A 17,541-nucleotide genomic window follows, 5' to 3' on the forward strand; every position below is an offset into this window, starting at 1 on the left:
CCCAGCACTTTTGGAGGCCAAGGCAGGTGGATCGCCTGAGGTCGGGAGCTCAAGACCAGCCTGAGCAACATGGTGAAACCCCGTCTCTACTAAAAATACAAAAAAAAATTAGCCAGGTGTGGTGGCGCACACCTGTAATCCCAGCTACTTGGGAGGCTGAGGCAGGAAAATCGCTTGAACCCAGGAGATGGAGGTTGCAGTGAGCTGAGATCGTGCCATTGCACTCTAGCCTGGGTAACAAGAGCGAAAACTGTCTCAAGAGAAAAAAAAGAAATAAATAAAATGGAGGCTCAGTGGTCATGCTGCCACTCAACATCAACAATGCAATGCATTCTTGGCTGCAACATTAAAACTGTCAGAGTGGAGTGAGGAAACAGGTTACGATTAAGGAACAAGATGCTTACTACAGAAATCATGTAACTATGAGAAGAGTTGGAGATAAAGGGGTTCACAGGAAGAGAGGAGATCACTAAATGCAATAGCCTGGAATGGCCTGATGAAAACCAGAGGGATGGTGAAATCCAAGGATCTCTGTGTACGTGAATCCTAAGGAGGGTCCCTGGTGGGGATGCTTGTGGAAAAGTCTATGGAGTGTGCTAAGAGGAAACTAAAGTCCAATGTCATGTTGGCTTTGGGAGCTGTTCTAGACTAGCAGAGCCAGGTCAGAAAAAATGTATTGTAGCTGGGCGCGGTGGCTCATGCCTGTAATCCCAGCACTTCGGGAGGCCAAGGTGGGCGGATCACAAGGTCAAAAGATGGAGACCATTCTGGCTAACATGGTGAAACCCGTCTCTACTAAAAAAAAAAAGAAAAAGAAAAAAAATTAGCCGGGTGTGGTGGTGGGCACCTGTAGTCCCAGCTACTCAGGAGGCTGAAGTGGGGTAATTGTTTGAACCCAAGAGGTGGGGGTTGCAGTGAGCCAAGATCGCGCTGCTGCACTCCAACCTGGGTGACAGAGCGAGACTCCATCTCAAAAAAAAAAAATGTGTTGCAACATAGGTCCATAAGGTTGCCACATACTTGTTTCTGGGTAGGCTATTAGAACTGAGAATAATGCCTTCTTCACTTTACTTTTCAAAACTGATGTGCCTTCACCTTCTCATGAACTTTAACTCAGAACCATAAACAGAAGGGACTCTGGGATATCTAGTTTCCAACCTTATTAGGGCTGACAGTACAATCAAGTAGAACGAGCTATACACTAACTTTCATCTTCATGTCAAAAGGTCTTTCCTCTTAATGCAGTTTGTCCAATTTCCAACCAAGATCAAGGACAGTGAGCAAGAAAATAGAGCTGGGTGCGGTTGCTCACACCTGTAATTCAAAATATGACCAGAAACCAGTTAAGAATGATGTCTGTCTTCTATAAGGACTAATGTATCTGCGTTACACGCAAGTGGTATCCACAAGGAACAAACAAATGTGGAAGACCCATCTTTAAATAATAAAGACTGAAGGACACTCGGCATGGAGACTCATGCCTGTAATCCCAGCACTTTGAGAGGCCAAGGCAAGAGGACTGCTTGAGCCCAGGAGTTCAATACTAGCTTGGGCAACATAGCAAGACGCTATCGCTATAAAATAAAACTTTTAATTAAAAAAATATGATTGAAGGGAAAGGTAGAGTGACAGCAAATTCCAGTACTTGCAATAGTGGACTAGAAAAGAAATAACAGTCTCATGATCACACACTGGAAATTTAACGGAAAGTGGAAATCAGGCCAGGCACGGTGGCTCACATCTGTAATCCGAGCACTTTGGGAAGCTAAGGCGGGCAGATCACCTGATGTTAGGAGTTCGAGACCAGCCTGGCCAACATGGCAAAACCTCCATATCTACTAAAAATACAAAAATTAGCTGGACATGATGGCATGTGCTTGTAGTCCCAGCTACTTGGGAGGCTGAGGCAGGAGAATTGCTTGAACCAGGGAGGTGGAGGTTGCTGTGAGCCAAGATCGTGCCTCTGCATTCCAGCCTGGGCAACACAGCAAGACTCTTATCTCAAAAAAAAAAAAAAAAAAAAAAAGGAATCAAAAACGTTTCATCTAAACTCACACCAAGTTGTGCATGAAAACAAAAAAACAATCACCCCCAGGTCCAAAAGACATTGCAATGGAAATGAGACCAATTTTATGTAACTACAATTACTTAAAGTCCTAACTGACAAAATATACATAGTATAGCTGAAAGCGTACAAAACAGGATATTAAGTTTACATCACAAACATAAACGAGAAATTTATACACAAGGAATCACTATTAAGGCTGAGGCATGTAAAGGCAATACCATATTAATCATAATTAAGAGATTTCTCTCCTACTCGGAGTTTTCAGGTACAAAATAAGTGCTATCCCAGAAGGTCTTCCTACATGCCCTACATAAATAAGGTTTCTTGCCAGTGTTTTCTCGCATTTACAACAAGGTTTTAGGGTTGAACACTCCCCCAGGTCCACTGTATTCGTGGATTCACGCTCCAGCATGTGTTCTCATGTGTGCTTGCAGCGACGCGAGATACCTGAAGGTTTTCCCACACTGCTTGCACTCATACGGTCTCTCTCCAGTGTGTGTTCTCACGTGCACACGAAGGGACGAGGAACAACTGTAGGCTTTCCCACATTCAGGACATTCGTAGGGTTTGACTCCACTGTGTGATCTCACATGCTTTTGAAAGTACTGAGCGTGGCTGAAGGCTTTCCCACATTGATTACATTCGTACGGTTTCTCTCTGCTGTGGGTTCGCACGTGCTCTCGAAGGGAGGAGTGACAGCTGAAGGCTTTCCCACAATGCTTACACTCAAAGGGCTTCTCTCCAGTGTGCGTCCTCACGTGGATTCGAAGGGAGGAGGAAAAACTGTAGGCTTTCCCACACTCCTTACATTCATAGGGCTTCACCCCGCTGTGTGTTTTCACATGTCTTCTAAAGTAAGTGGGACATCCGAAGGCCTTCCCACACTGCTTGCACACATAGGGCTTCTCTCCGGTGTGCATTCTCACGTGTGCTCGCAGAGAGGAGGGGTACCGGAAGGCTTTGCCGCATTCCTTACATTCATAGGGTTTCTCGCCACTGTGCGTTCTCCCGTGTTCTCGAAGAGATGAGTAACAAGTGAACGCTTTTCCGCAATGTTTACACTGACAGGGTTTCTCTCCAGTGTGCGTTCTCACATGATCTCTAAAGGAGGAGTAACAGCTGAATGATTTTCCACAATGCTTACATTCATATGGTTTCTCTCCAGTGTGTGTTCTGACATGTTCTCGAAAGTATGAGGGACAGCTGAAGGCTTTCCCACACTCCTTACACTCATAGGGTTTCTCCCCTGTGTGAGTTCTTAAATGCCGTGTAAGGTAGGAATAATACATAAAGGTCTTCCCACATACTTTACATGCATGAGTTTTCTGCTCATGGTGACTATTCACATGTCCCCTGAAAGAGGAGGGACAAGCGAAAGCTTTTCCACATTTCTTACATTCATAAGACTTTTTACTGCTGAGACTTTTCACATATGTCGCAGATGCTCTCCCTGAGTCCTGGCCATTACAGGGTTTCTCTACAGTCTGCGTTTTCATAGGAGGGCTTTGGCAGGAGAGGCAGCTACAGGCTTGCCCACATTCCTTACACAGTCTCTGTCTGGTGTGAGATCTCTGCTGATTCTCAGAGGCTTTGCCACACTTAGTGCACTCAGAGGGTTGAGCTTCAGTAGGGTAACTCTTGTGCACAGGAAGGTTCGCAGTCTGGCTCCAGGTCTCTCCACATTGATGACCTTCATTACTTTCACAGAGGCTCCCCAATTGACTTCTGTTCAAAATGGGAAGCACACTACTAGTCATTAATGATTATAAGTGATTAACTGATAAATGGTTTTTAGTGATTATTTTGATTATATATTTTCCAATTTCACTGAATGGGTCTATTTTCAGCACTGTCTGCCTGGTTTCTATAGAGAACAAGCTTAATGCTCCAGCTGAAGGCTCAACTGCAGCCATAAATTTCACAGTGTTTCTTTTTTTTTTTTTTTTTTTTTTTTTGAGACAGAGTCTCACTCTGTCGCCTAGGCTGGATTGCAGTGGCGCCACCTTGGCTCACTGCAAACTCCACCTCCCGGGTTCACGCCATTCTCCTGCCTCAGCCTCCCGAGTAGCTGGGACTACAGGCGCCCGCCAACACGCCTGGCTAATTTTTTGTATTTTAGTAGAGACGAGGTTTCACCATGTTAGCCAGGATGGTCTCGATCTCCTGACCTCATGATCTGCCCGCTTCAGCCTCCCAAAGTGCTGGGATTACAGGCATGAGCCACCGTGCCTGGCCTTTTTCTTTCTTTTTTTTTTTGAGATGGAGTTTTGCTCTTGTTGCCCAGGCTGGAGTGCAATGGCACAATCTTGGCTCACCACAACCTCCACCTCCTGGGTTCAAGTGATACTCCTGCCTCAGCCTCCCAAGTGGCTGGGATTACAGGCATGCACTGGCTAATTCTTTTTTGTATTTTTTTTTTTTTTTTTTTTTTTTTAGTAGAGATGGGGTTTCCCCATGTTGGTCAGGCTGGTCTCGAACTCCTGACCTCAGGTGATCCACCTGCCTTGGCCTCCCAAAGTGCTGGGATTATAGGCGTGAGCCACTGTGCCCCGCCCACAGTGTTTCTTATAGATGAGGTTTCCTGATATTGTTTCCAACTGTTTCAGACAAGTGACATCGACATCACATTTATGAAAATACTCTCTTAGGTAAAGTCTCGGCCAGGTACGGTGGATCACACCTGTAATCCAAGCACTTTGGGAGGCTGAGACAGGTGGACTGCTGAGTCCAGGAGTTTGATACCAGCCTGGGCAACATGGTGAAACTCTGCCTCTACAAAAACACAAAAATTAGCCAGGTGTGGTGGTGTGTGCCTGTGGTCCCAGCTACTTGGGAGGATGAGATGGGAGGACTGCTTGAGCCCAGGAGGCGAAGGTTGCAGTGAGCCAAGATCTGTGCCACTGCACTTCAGCCTGGGTGACAGAGTGAGACCCCATCTCAAAAATAAATTTAAAAATAAAATAGGCCGGGCGCGGTGGCTCAAGCCTGTAATCCCAGCACTTTGGGAGGCCGAGACGGGCGGATCACGAGGTCAGGCGATCGAGACCATCCTGGCTAACACGATGAAACCCCGTCTCTACTAAAAGATACAAAAAACTAGCTGGGCGTGGTGGCGGGCACCTGTAGTCCCAGCTACTCGGGAGGCTGAGGCAGGAGAATGGCGTGAACCCGGGAGGCGGAGCTTGCAGTGAGCCGAGATCCGGCCACTGCAATCCAGCCTGGGCGACAGAGCAAGACTCCGTCTCAAAAAAATAAAAAATAAAAATAAAAAAAATAAAAAAATGAATAAAAGTAATTATTAAAATATATTTTTAAAAAGTGAAAATAAAGAAAAAGAAAAAAAAGTCTCTGTGCGTCTACAATTGCGTAGCTGGTTTATACTTTTTTTTTTTTTTTTTTTGAGATGGAGCTTTGCTCTTGTCGCCCAGGCTGGAGTGCAATGGCGCAATCTCGGCTTACCACAACTTCCGCCTCCCAGGTTCAAGTGATTCTCCTGCCTCAATCTCCTCAGTAGCTGGGATTACAGGCATGGGCCACCACGCCCAGCTAATTTTTTGTATTTTTAGTAGAGACGGGGTTTCTCTATGTTGGCCAGGCTGGTTTCGAACTATTGACCTCAGGTGATCCGGCCGCCTCGGCCTCCCAAAGTGCTGGGATTACAGGCGTGAGCCCCCTAGCCTGGCCAATACTTTTCGTTTAATTGCAAGTTAGTTTGACACTCTGCGGAGAGGCGATCCCTCTGGTTCTCTGGTTGTGAGCCACTCACCTCAAATGCCTCTCTGGGATTTGGTGCTGATCTCCAGTGTTATCAAATCTCCAATTTTCTCCAAAAATAGACCAGTAATCACTTGTGAACTTTACAATTTCTTCATCATTGGATATTCCATTCCCCAGAACGTCCCTCTGAGAACTTGATCCACTGGTTCTAACATAAATGCAACAATCTGCAACAATCAATTACACAATTTCTTAGGGGAAATATGTTGGGATAAAGAAAAGAAAATAGACCACATATAGATTTCTTTTCATATACTAATCCAAAAATGTAACCACAGTTTATAAGGAAGAATAGACATGCTATCAAAGTGAGACTCTGATGACCTCATCTATTTGAGAATTTGGCAATAATAAAAAACAGATGAGCCGGGTGCAGTGGCTCATGCCTGTAACCCCAAAGCACTGGGGGGCCAAGGTAGGAGAATTGCTTGAGCCCAGGAGTTCAAGAGGAGCCTGGGCAACGTAGGAAAATAAGGAGACCTCATCTCTGAACAACAACAAAAAATTTAAATTAGCCACGCGTGGTATTAGTGTTGTGTGCCTATAATCCCAGCTCCTTGGGAGGCCAAGGAGGGAGGATCACTTGAGCCCAGGAAGTCAAAGCTGCAGTAGGCCATGATCGCACCACGGCACTCCAGCCTGGGTGACAGAGTGAGATCCTGTCTCAAAAAAAGAATAGTGCCGGGCGCAGAGGCTCATGCCTATAATCCCAGCACTTTGGGAGGCCGAACCGGGTGGATCACCTGAGGTCAGGAGTTCGATACCAGCCTGACCAATATGGTTAAACCCCGTCTCTACTAAAAATACAAAAAATTAGCCGGGCATAGTGGCACGTGCCTGTAATCCCAGCTACTTGGGAGGCTGAGGCAGACGAATCACTTGTACCTGGAAGGTGGGGGGTTGCAGTGAGCCGAGGTTGCGCCATTGCACTCCAGCCGGGGCAATGGGCAATAAGAGTAAAACTCTGTCTCAAAAAAACAGAAGAGATGAACATGGCAGCCTGTTTACTAAGAAACAGAATAGTTCCAAAGAGATGGAGACTGATGTTAAGTAAAATACTATGAGAAAAACAAAGTACGAAGTTGGTGGGCAAAATGCACATGGACAAATGCTCCTTTTATACGAGGAAATACAGAGGCTTTCCCCTGCGAAGGAGGACGGTGCGGGAGGATGGAGGAAAAGCCACACAGGGCAGCTGAGAGAGGACACACGTCCTCCTTCTCAGAGAAGGGTCTGTGTTTCTAACCCACACTGCCAAACACAACCTTCTTATCCAGAACCCACTCTGCCCGAGGGCTGCTTGCTGCTCTCCTGGTGCTCACAGGCACAGGGCCCTTCCAGGAGTCCTTCCTCTCCGCTGTGCCCGGCTGCCCTCAGGTGTGAGCGCCGCCCACTCCTTGAGAATCACATGATGAGGAAGGATTGTGAAAGGCAACAAATGTTCCCCGAGACAGGCCAACACTTTGACCTCCCAGACCACCGATGATGACTGAGTGTGAGTTTTAACTGCAGCATAATTGCCATGTCAAATATGGATTACTCACCGTGTCACTTTGATTTACTTTATCACAGTGTACTTTGATTTTCCAAGTACAGTTACTCTGTGTGGTGAACCACAAAGCTGCCTCCATTGCCCCAACGTGACACAGAATACTCTGCTCACACTTATAAAACGTGGGCAGCCAAAAGACTGGTGATCAAGAAAACCTAAATATCAATAATACACAAAACTTTGTTTTCAGGGAGAAGCGTTTTGACTCCCATGTTCCATGGGGGTTGGGATCATGTCTATCTCTTTTCCAACATATTTCAATTTCTGAGCTCGAATAAAAAGAAAAACAAGGTATCTTTGCTCTCCAGGGACACAGGGAAGGAATGATGCCAGTCTTACCTAAGGAGGCCAGGTTCCTGCAGGTCTCCAGCATCACATCTCTGTACAGGCTCCTCTGAGCATGATCCAGCAACGCCCACTCTTCTGGGGTGAAGTTCACAGCCACTTCCTCAAAGACCACGGAGTCCTAAAACATTCCACACATCCCACTTCAGCAAGGCACCATCCTCCCCCATGTGCGCAGGAAGAGGGGTGAGGCCGACAGCCTGGGGAACTGAGCCACACAGAGCTTATGTTCTTGTGAGAGGTGACAGACAATATGAAAAGGTGCGGTACGCTCAATGCTGTGAGTACCTTCCCAACAGGAAGCAAGGCGCGATGATGGCCTCTGCGGGAGACTTACAAGGAATTACTGAGAAATGGCAGATCTCAGATCTGCAGGGCAGAGTAAACACTAAAAAATGTGAAAACATCATTAAGCTAAGGCTGGTGGCTCATGCCTGTAATCCCAGTACTTTGAGAGGCTGCGGTGGGAGGATTGCTTAGGGCCAGGAGTTGGAGACCAGCCTGGGCTGCATAGCGAGATCCTGTCTCTACAAAAACAATAAAATATGATAAATTAACCAGCCATGGTGGCACACACCTGTGGTCCCAGCTACTTAGGAGGGTGAGGAGGGACGATCGCTTGAGCCCAGGGGTTCAAGGCTGCGGTGAACTATGACTGTGCCACTGCACTCCAGCCTGGACAACAGAGTAAGACCCAATCTCAAAAAAATAAAATAAGACCGAGGCAGGCAGATCACGAGGTCAGGAGGTCGAGACCATCTTGGCTAACATGGTGAAACCCCGTCTCTAATAAAAATACAAAAAAAAAAAAAAAATTAGCTGGGTATAGTGGCGGGCGCCTGTAGTCCCAGCTACTTGGGAAGCTGAGGCAGGAGAATGGTGTGAACCCGGGAGGCAGAGCTTGCAGTGAGCCCAGATCACACCACTGCACTCCAGGCTGGGCGACAGAGCGAGACTCAGTCTCAAAAAAAAAAAAAAGAAAGAAAAGAGACTATATCCTTATAATTTAGGACACTGGCCAGGTGTGGTGGTTCACGCCTGTAGTTCCAGCACTTTGGGAGGCTGAGGCAGGCAGATGACTTGAGCTCAGGAGTCCGAGACCAGCCTATGCAACATGGTAAAACCCTGTCTCTCGCACACACACACACACACACAAAAAGCTAAAAGAATTTAGCATATTGGCCTGAACTGGAGGGAGAAGCCTACCATTATGTATCATTTCAAACGGGATGTCAAGGCCTGGCTGGCATTACACACTGTTCACTTTAGGATGTTTAAGCTGATTCTGTAATTGTCTTACAAAAGTTTTCTACATGTGTTCTATTCTACAATAAAATGCTATCAGCAGCTGGGCTTGGTGGCTCATGCCTACAATCCCAGAACTTTGGGAGACTGAGGTGGGAGGACTGTTTGAGCCCAGAAGTTCGAGACCAACCTGGACAATATGGTGAAACCCTGTCTCTACAAAAAATACAAAAATCAGCCAGGCATGGTGGTGTACACCTGGAGTCCCAGCTACTCGGGAGGCTGAGATGGAGGGAGGATCATTTGAGCCCAGGAGGTTGAGGCTGCAGTGAGCCAAGATGTTGCCACTGCACTCCAGCGTGGGTGACACAGTGATACCCTATCTCAAAAAAAAAAAAAAAAAAAAAAGGCCGGGCGAGGTGGCTCACACCTGTAATCCCAGCACTTTGGGAGGCCGAGGCCGGCAGATCACTTGAGGTCAGGAGTTCATGAGCAGCCTGGCCAACATGATGAAACCCCATCTCTACTAAAAATACAAAAGTTAGCTGGGCGCGGTGGCTCACACTTGTAATCCCAGCACTTTGGGAGGCCAAGGCGGGTGAATCACCTGAGGTCAGGAGTTCAAGACCAGCCTGTCCAACATGATGAAACTCCATCTCTACTAAAAATACAAAAAAAAATTAACCGGGCATGGTGGTGGATGCCTGTAATCCCAGCTACCTGGGAGGCTGAGGCAGGAGAATCGCTTTAACCTGGGAGGCAGAGGTTGCAGTGAGCCGAGATTGCGCCACTACACTCCAGCCTGGGCAAAAAAGCAAAACTCCGTCTCAAAAAAAACAAAAAATTAGCCGGGCATGGTGGCGGGCACCTGTAGTTCCAGCTACTCAGGAGGCTGAGGCAGGAGAATCACTTAAACCCGGGAGGCGGAGCTTGCAGTGAGCCGAGATGGCACCACTGCACTCCAGCCTGGGCAACAGAGTGAGATTCCGTCTCAAAACAAACAAACAAAAATGGTATGAACTCATAATTCACATTAAAGGAAAACTGCCAAGTCATCTTCATAGATGCCCCAAACAAGCGGTTTATTCTATCCACCATCCAGCCGTATCCAAAAATCTGAGAAGTATCAGGTGGGAATCTGCATCGCAAAGCGGTGTTCATCCACAGACATACGAATGGCATGAAGCACACTGGTCCCACCTCAGGTGCCACACCCGCTTCAACCAAAGTCCCTTAACCTGGGGTCTGAATACAAACACAGCTGAGGCTGGGCACAGTGGCTCATGCCTGTAACGCCAGCCCTTTGGGAGGCTGAGGCAGGTGGATCACTTGAGGTCAGGAGCTCAAGACCAGCCTGGCCAACGTGGTGAAAGCCCGTTGTTAGGGACAAACAGCCTCAAAAAAGCTTCTTGGCGCTGCCCACCCCTCCCCTAGATGCTCTGCAACTCTTCTGTATCCACCCTTCCCTCGAGCCTCTTTACATTTCTTTTTTTTTTTTTTTTTTGAGACGGAGTCTCGCTCTGTCGCCCAGGCTGGAGTGCAGTGGCCGGATCTCAGCTCACTGCAAGCTCCGCCTCCTGGGTTTACGCCATTCTCCTGCCTCAGCCTCCCAAGTAGCTGGGACTACAGGCGCCCGCCACCACGTCCGGCTAATTTTTTGTATTTTTAGTAGAGACAAGGTTTCACCGTGGTCTCAATCTCCTGACCTCGTGATCTGCCCACCTCGGCCTCCCAAAGTGCTGGGATTACAGGCGTGAGCCACCGCGCCCAGCGCCTCTTTACATTTTTAAGCCCTTATCTAGGCAACGCAGTGAAGCTAGTGAAGCTTCTCACTGCAGTGAAGACTTCTCACTGATCAGACCTTGCTGCGATAAGCAAACCCCAATTACAAACCATCCGGACCGCACAGAGGGAGGTCATGGGAAGCATAAACAAACTTTACCTACACCCTCCCGTAATAAATGTCACAAGGTAATATGGGGCAAAAGTAACCAGCAAACAACCCCAGGGTCTCTGTCCCCCATAGAAACCCCTCATTTTGTAAGCTCAGGCTTGCCTCCTCTGTCTGTAGTGGAGCAGCCAGTAGGTTCAATAAACTTCCTTGCCTGACCTTGGGTCTCTCTCTCATCCTTTCTCTCAGCTAACCTTATACCCGTCTCTACTAAAAATACAAAAATTAGCCGGGCATGGTGGCGCGCCTGTAATCTCAGCTACTCTGGAGACTGAGGCAGGAGAATCGCTTGAACCCAGGAGGCGGAGGTTGCAGTGAGCCGAGGCCAAACCACTGCACTCCAGCCTGGGCGACAGAGCGAGACTGTCTCAAAAAATAAAAATAAGAACACAGTCAAATCACCACTTTCAGCCCGTGTTAAAGGACAAAGGGGTGAGTGCTGGATTCTAAAAGACTAATCTAGAAGGTTTTTTATCCCACAGCGGGTCCCGTGCAGAAAACAGGTATCAGTTCACGATTATCCTCATGATAAATTGCTCGTCAATCCCCTAATCGGAATTGCCGCTTCTCTGTACTGTGGCTGTCAGTACTGTGGGCCACATTTTACAGAATGTGCATCCATCTGATGCGCAGATACTAACACGAGACGGAGCAGGGTCACACATTGTCACAAACTCTGCACCCTGCCTAAGTCGGTGCTAGTTTCATGAATGTTTTCAATCCACACCTTCGCCCACCTCACAATAAGGCGTGGGGCTGTGTGTGCGCCTTTCCCCTCGTCCTAATGGAAGAAGCAAAGTTTTCCAAGTTTGAGAGTTTTCCACAGCAGCCTTCTCAGGCTAAGCCACAGAATTACACCAGGCAGTGGCAGAAGGCAAAGAACACATCTGAGACACTACTGACTGCCCTCACTAAGGACAAGAAAAAATGACAAAAAGCATTTATTCTTTTTTTTTTTTTTGAGACAGGGTCTAGCTCTGTTGCCCAGGCTGGAGTGCAGTGACGCAATCTCAGCTCACTGCAACGTCCGCCTCCTGGGTTCAAGCGATTCTCCTGTCTCAGCCTCCCAAGTAGCTGGGATTACAGGCGCGCAACACCACGCCCAGCTAATTTTTGTATTTTTAGTAGAGATGAGGTTTCACCATGTCGGTCAGGGTGGTCTTGAACTTCTGACCTTGTGATCTGCCCACCTCAGCCTCCCAAAGTGCTGGGGTTACAGGTGTGAGCCACCACGTCCGGCTTTTTTTTTTTTTTTTTCCCGAGACAGGGTGTAGCTCTGTTGCCCAGGCTGGAGTGCAGTGGTGCAGCCTCAAACTCGTGGGCTCAAGCGATTCTCCTCCCCGAGCCTCTCAAGTGGCTGGAACCACAGGTGCGCATCCCCAGCCTCATTATTTTACATTTATTAAAACCTGGGGCTGAAATAGGAACAATATTAGTGCTGAGCTGGACACAGACAAGGCTGTTCGCAGCTGTCAGGTGACAATGTTGAACTGACTTCAGTTCTGTGTGCCTGGAAACCAGCAAAGGGGAACCCCATCCTGCTGTGCTCTGGAATTGGGCACAGCCAGGACCCTCCCTTCCCATACGACTTAGGTAAGATTAATGCAGATGACAAGGCCAGATTCAGACCCTCCGAAGTCCCATTCTTTGTCTCAGAAATGATTCGCTAGGTTAGGAGCGGTGGCTCACGCCTGTAATCCCAGCCCTTTGGGAGGCCGAGGCGGGCGGATCACGAGGTCAGGAGTTCGAGACCAGCCTGGCCAACACAGTGAAACCCTGTCTCTAATAAAAATACAAACATCAGCCGGGCACGTTAGCTCAGGCCTGTAATCTCAGCACTTTGGGAGGCCAAGGTGGGCAGATCACCTGAGGTCTGGAGTTCAAGACCAGCCTGGCCAACATGGAAAAACCCCATCTCTACTAAAAATACAAAAAATAGCCAGACGTGGTGGCCCATGCCTATAATCCCAGCTACTCAGGAGGCTGAGGCAGGAGAATCGCTTGAACCTGGGAGGCAGAGGTTGCGGTGAGCCGAGATCAGGCCATTGCACTCCAGCCTGGGCAACAAGAGAGAAGCTCTGTCTCAAAAAAAATAAAAATACAAAAATTAGCTGGGCGTGGTGGCATACACCTGTAATCCCAGCTACTTGGGAGGCTGAGGAAGGAGAATCTCTTGAGCCCCGGAGGCAGAGGTTGCAATGAGCTGAGATCACGCCACGGCACTCAGCATGGGCAATAGAGCTAGACTCCATCTCAAAAACAAAACAAAACAAAACAAAAAACTGCTTCAAGGCCAGGTGCAATAGCTCACGCCTGTAATCCCATCACATTAGCAGGCCGAGGGGAAAGGATCACTTGAGCCCAGGAGTTCAAGACCAGCCTGGGCAATGTATTTTTCTCTACAAAGAAAAGAAAAAAAAATGACGAGGTCTCACTAGATGGCCCAGGCTGGTCTCAAATTTCTGGTCTCAAGCATCACCGTGGCTCGGCTTCCCAAAGTTCTGGGATGACAGGTGTGAGCCACCACACCTGGCCGTTACAACATTTTTGTTAAGAATTAGCTGGGTGTAAGGCCGGGCGCGGTGGCTCAAGCCTGTAATCCCAGCACTTTGGGAGGCCGAGACGGGCGGATCACGAGGTCAGGAGATCGAGACCATCCTGGCTAACACGGTGAAACCCCGTCTCTACTAAAAATTACAAAAAACTAGCCGGGTGAGGTGGCGGCGCCTGTAGTCCCAGCTACTCGGGAAGCTGAGGCAGGAGAATGGCAAGAACCCGGGAGGCGGAGCTTGCAGTGAGCCGAGATCCGGCCACTGCAATCCGGCCTGGGTGACAGAGCAAGACTCCGTCTCAAAAAAAAAAAAAAAAAAAAAAGAATTAGCTGGGTGTAGTGGGGCATGCCTGTAGTCCCAGCTACTCAGTAGGCTGAGGCAGGAGGCCTGCTTGAGTCCAGAAGGTTGAAGCTGCAATGAGCCATGATCGCACCACTGCATTCCAGCCTGGGCAACAGAGTGAGACCTGACTAAAAGAAAGAAAGAAAAGAAAAACTTTTTTTAGCAAACTCTTTCTTTTTTTTCAGATGGAGTCTCGCTCTGTGGCCCAGGCTGGAGTGCAGTGGTGTGATCATGGCTCACTGCAACCTCCACCTCCCGGGTTCAAGCAATTCTCCCTGCCTCAGCCTGCCGAGCAGCTGGGATTACAGGCACACGCTACCATGCCAGCTAATTTTTGTATTTTTTAGTAGAGATGGGATTTCACCATGTTGGCCAGGCTGGTCTTGAACTCCCGACCTCAAGTGATCCACCCGCCTCAGCCTCCCAAAGTGCTGGGAATACAGGCATGAACCACTGCACCAGGCCTAGCCAACTCCTCAGATGCCTGCATACTTGATGGTCACAGAGCTTTCCCCCTGCAGCTGTCTCCCTGTGCCTATGGCATTAGTCCCCCAGCCCAATCATCAACTGTCCCCATGTCCCTGTTGCTTGTACCCCCACCCCACTGCAATAGAACCCCAAGCCTCTGGCATTACTCCCCTTCCCCTAATCCAACTAACCCTTCTCCCTATTGCAACAGCCCCTTCTCCCCCTCCCCCAATACCTTGCAATAATCCTTTTTCATAAAAGTTTCCTTACTATGTTTGGGTTGACACAGGCTTAACCACAGCGTCCCGTTTCTTCCCCAAACTTTACTCAGCCTTCTGTCCTCTCCACAGGTCCCTGAACTTTGAGTGGCCGCCCTGAGTCTGAGCAAGCAGTAAGTGTGGAGCCCCCTCATCACCTCCCCTGAGCGAGCTGACCACGAGCAGGTACATTTACTGTCAACCCCCTTTCTGCTTGTCCCCTAAAAAGTTCCTCCAAACCCTTTCTTGTTTATGAAAGTAAAGCCTTTTTCTGGTTCATTTTGAGAGCGGGCAGGTTTCTGAGGCTGGGGCTTATTCCTATTTTTCTCTCTCCTTCTCTAGCCGGGAGAGAGATATATGTGTGTGTGTATATGTGTATATATATGTGTGTGTGTATATATATCTATGCGTGTATATTATATATTTTATATTATATATATTTTATATATATATATATTTGGTTTTCGCTCTGTCGCCAGGCTGGAGTGCAGTAGCGGGATCTCGGCTCACTGCAAGCTCCACCTCCCGGGTTCACGACATTCTCCTGCCTCAGTCTCCCGAGTAGCTGGGACCACAGGCGCCCGCCACCACGTCCGGCTAACTTTTGTATTTTTAGTACAGACGGGGTTTCGCCATGTTAGCCAGGCTGGTCTGGAACTCCTGACCTCAGGTGATCCACCCGCCTCGGCCTCCCAAAGTGCTGGGATTACAGGTGTGAGCCATTGCACCCGGCCCAGGATTTTATTTTTGTTTGACAGGCTCCAGGACAGGGCACCACCTCCTCCTTGGCAGACCTTCCCAAACTGACCGCCAAGCCCCTGACGGCCCCTGCCCTCTCCTCAAACTCTCCCCGAGCCCCTGACTGCCTCTACTGTCCCCCCAAACTGCCCTCAAGCCCCTGACCGCCTCTACTGCCCCCCAAAGTGCCCGAGCCCCTGACCGCTTCTGCTGTCCCCTCGAGCTGCCCCCAATCTCCCGACTGCAACTACTGTCCCCCTAAACTGCCTTCGAGATCCTGATCACCTCTGTTCCCCAAAACTGCCCCCTTCAAACCCATGACCGCCTCTACTGCCCCCCCAAACTGCCCCCGACTTCCCGACCGCTGCTATTGGCCCCCTAATCTGCCCTTGAGCCTGACTCCCCTCTACTGAGCTCCCAAACTGCCGCCGAGCCCCTGACCAAGTCTGTTCCCGCAAACTGCCCTTCTCCTCCTCCACTCTCCCAAAACGGCCCTTGAGTCCCTGGCCGCCTCTACTGTCCCCGCAAACTGCCCCAAGCCCCTGACCACCTCTGCTGTCCCCGCAAGCTCCCCCCAAACTCCTGACCTCTACTGTCCCCAGACACTACCCCTCGAGTCCCTGACCGCCCCTGCTGGCTCCCCAGACTGCCCCCAGCCCTACCGGTCGGCCGCTGTGACCGCGTTCCCGGGGCCCAGGCGCTCGTCCTGCGCCGCCCCGCGCGTCCCTCAGCTTCCTCCGGCCGCAAACTCGGGCGGACGCCGGTTCCTGCCGCCCCACCTCGCCCTGGGCCGGGGCTCGGCTCGCGCCCCGCACTCACCATGTCCCGCCCGCTCCTGGGCTCTCCGGGGCGAGCGCCCCGCGGTCCAGCGGCCGGCGCAGGTGAGTACCACTGGCCACCTGAGTCGCTCGGGGGAAGGCGGGGAAGCGCACAGGGCAGACGGGAACTGGGCTTTCCGTCCCCAGGGCCTGATTGGACATAGCTCGAGAAGTCGCGACTCTGATTGGACAATACTGTCAACTCCGCACCCCTGATTGGAGAGTTCCCCAGTCCGTCCCCCTAGCGCCTTTGATTGGGCAGGGCTCCACTTCGGCTTAACGTCTCTGATTGGACAGTTCCCTGGGCCCCGCCCCTGCCTGTCCTGATTGGATAGTTCTCCCCTGAGTGACGGGGGCGTCGAGAACACGCGTGGCTGACCCTCCAGCCGGGGACACGCGGATCTGGGCGAACTCACTCCAGTCCGGGGAGGGCGCGGCGTCCTCCTCCCTGACTGCGCGGGAACTCCAGACTCAGTTTCCCCTCGGAGCGGCCTCTCGTGCGAGGAGGAGGGGAAGGGCGAGGAGTCCCGTGGGGCGGAGTCCTGCGTGGGGACGGGACCCGCATGTGTGACGTCACCGTGCTGTCCCGCGTGGGCGCGGACGCCCGGGGTCCAGAGATCCGGAGACCAGGCGCCGAGGCCCCAGGAGGCCGGACCCCACCAGGCGCGCCTTGTGTTAAAACTCTCGGCTGGGCGCATTTGCTCACGCCTGTAATCCCAGCAGCGTGAGAGACGGAGACAGGCGGATCACTAGAGGTCAGGAGTTCAAGACCAGCTTGACCAACATAGCGAAAACCACTTCTCTACTAAAAATACAAAAATTAGTCGGGAACGGTCGCGGGCGCCTGTATTCCCAGCTACTCGGGAGGCTGAGGCAGAAGAATCGCTTGAACCCAGGAGGCGGAGATTGCAATGAGCCAAGATCAGGACACTGCACTCCAACCTGGGCAACAGACTCTATCTCAAAAAGAAAGAAAGAAAACTCTCAAGTGTGCACTTGGCCTTGGGGGAGCGGACACTTTTAGGTCCGAGTTTGAGTGTGTTCCTAGATAATTTTTAGAAACCCTGTCTCTACTAAAAATAAAAAATTAGCCAGGTGTGATGGCACATATCTGTAATCTCAGCTACTCGGGAGGCTGAGGCAGAAGAACTGCTTGAACCCAGGAGGCAGAGGTTGCGGTGAGCCAAGATCACGACATTGCACTCCAGCCTGGACGACAAGAGTGAAACCGAGTCTCAAAAAAAAAAAAAGCAGCCCTCCCACAAATAGAACCAGGGAAGGTCATTAAGAGAGAGTTCTCACATTTATATGCTTAATAACAAAAAAGACTCTACAAAAACCACAGACTTAAACAAAAAATACTTTTACAGACACAGTCACTGGTGTGACCCTTGTTACTGATCTTTGCAGACAAGGATAATTATTTCT

General features: G+C 49.8%; 1 protein-coding gene across 1 annotated transcript; it reads right to left on the bottom strand.

Annotated features, from left to right (window-relative positions):
• Nucleotides 1-2,184: 2,184 nt before the first annotated feature.
• Nucleotides 2,185-16,243, bottom strand: ZNF77 (zinc finger protein 77). The gene is made up of 4 exons (XM_025367854.1): nucleotides 16,115-16,243; nucleotides 7,737-7,863; nucleotides 5,835-6,012; nucleotides 2,185-3,793 (listed from the first exon to the last, which is right to left on the bottom strand). The coding sequence occupies exons 1-4, from the start codon at nucleotides 16,115-16,117 to the stop codon at nucleotides 2,467-2,469; spliced, it is 1,635 nt and encodes a 544-aa protein (XP_025223639.1). The 5' UTR covers nucleotides 16,118-16,243; the 3' UTR covers nucleotides 2,185-2,466.
• Between the last annotated feature and the right edge of the window lie 1,298 nt (nucleotides 16,244-17,541).

This window comes from Theropithecus gelada, chromosome 19, assembly GCF_003255815.1.
Source record: "Theropithecus gelada isolate Dixy chromosome 19, Tgel_1.0, whole genome shotgun sequence".
In the NCBI taxonomy this organism is placed as follows: Eukaryota; Metazoa; Chordata; class Mammalia; order Primates; family Cercopithecidae; genus Theropithecus; species Theropithecus gelada.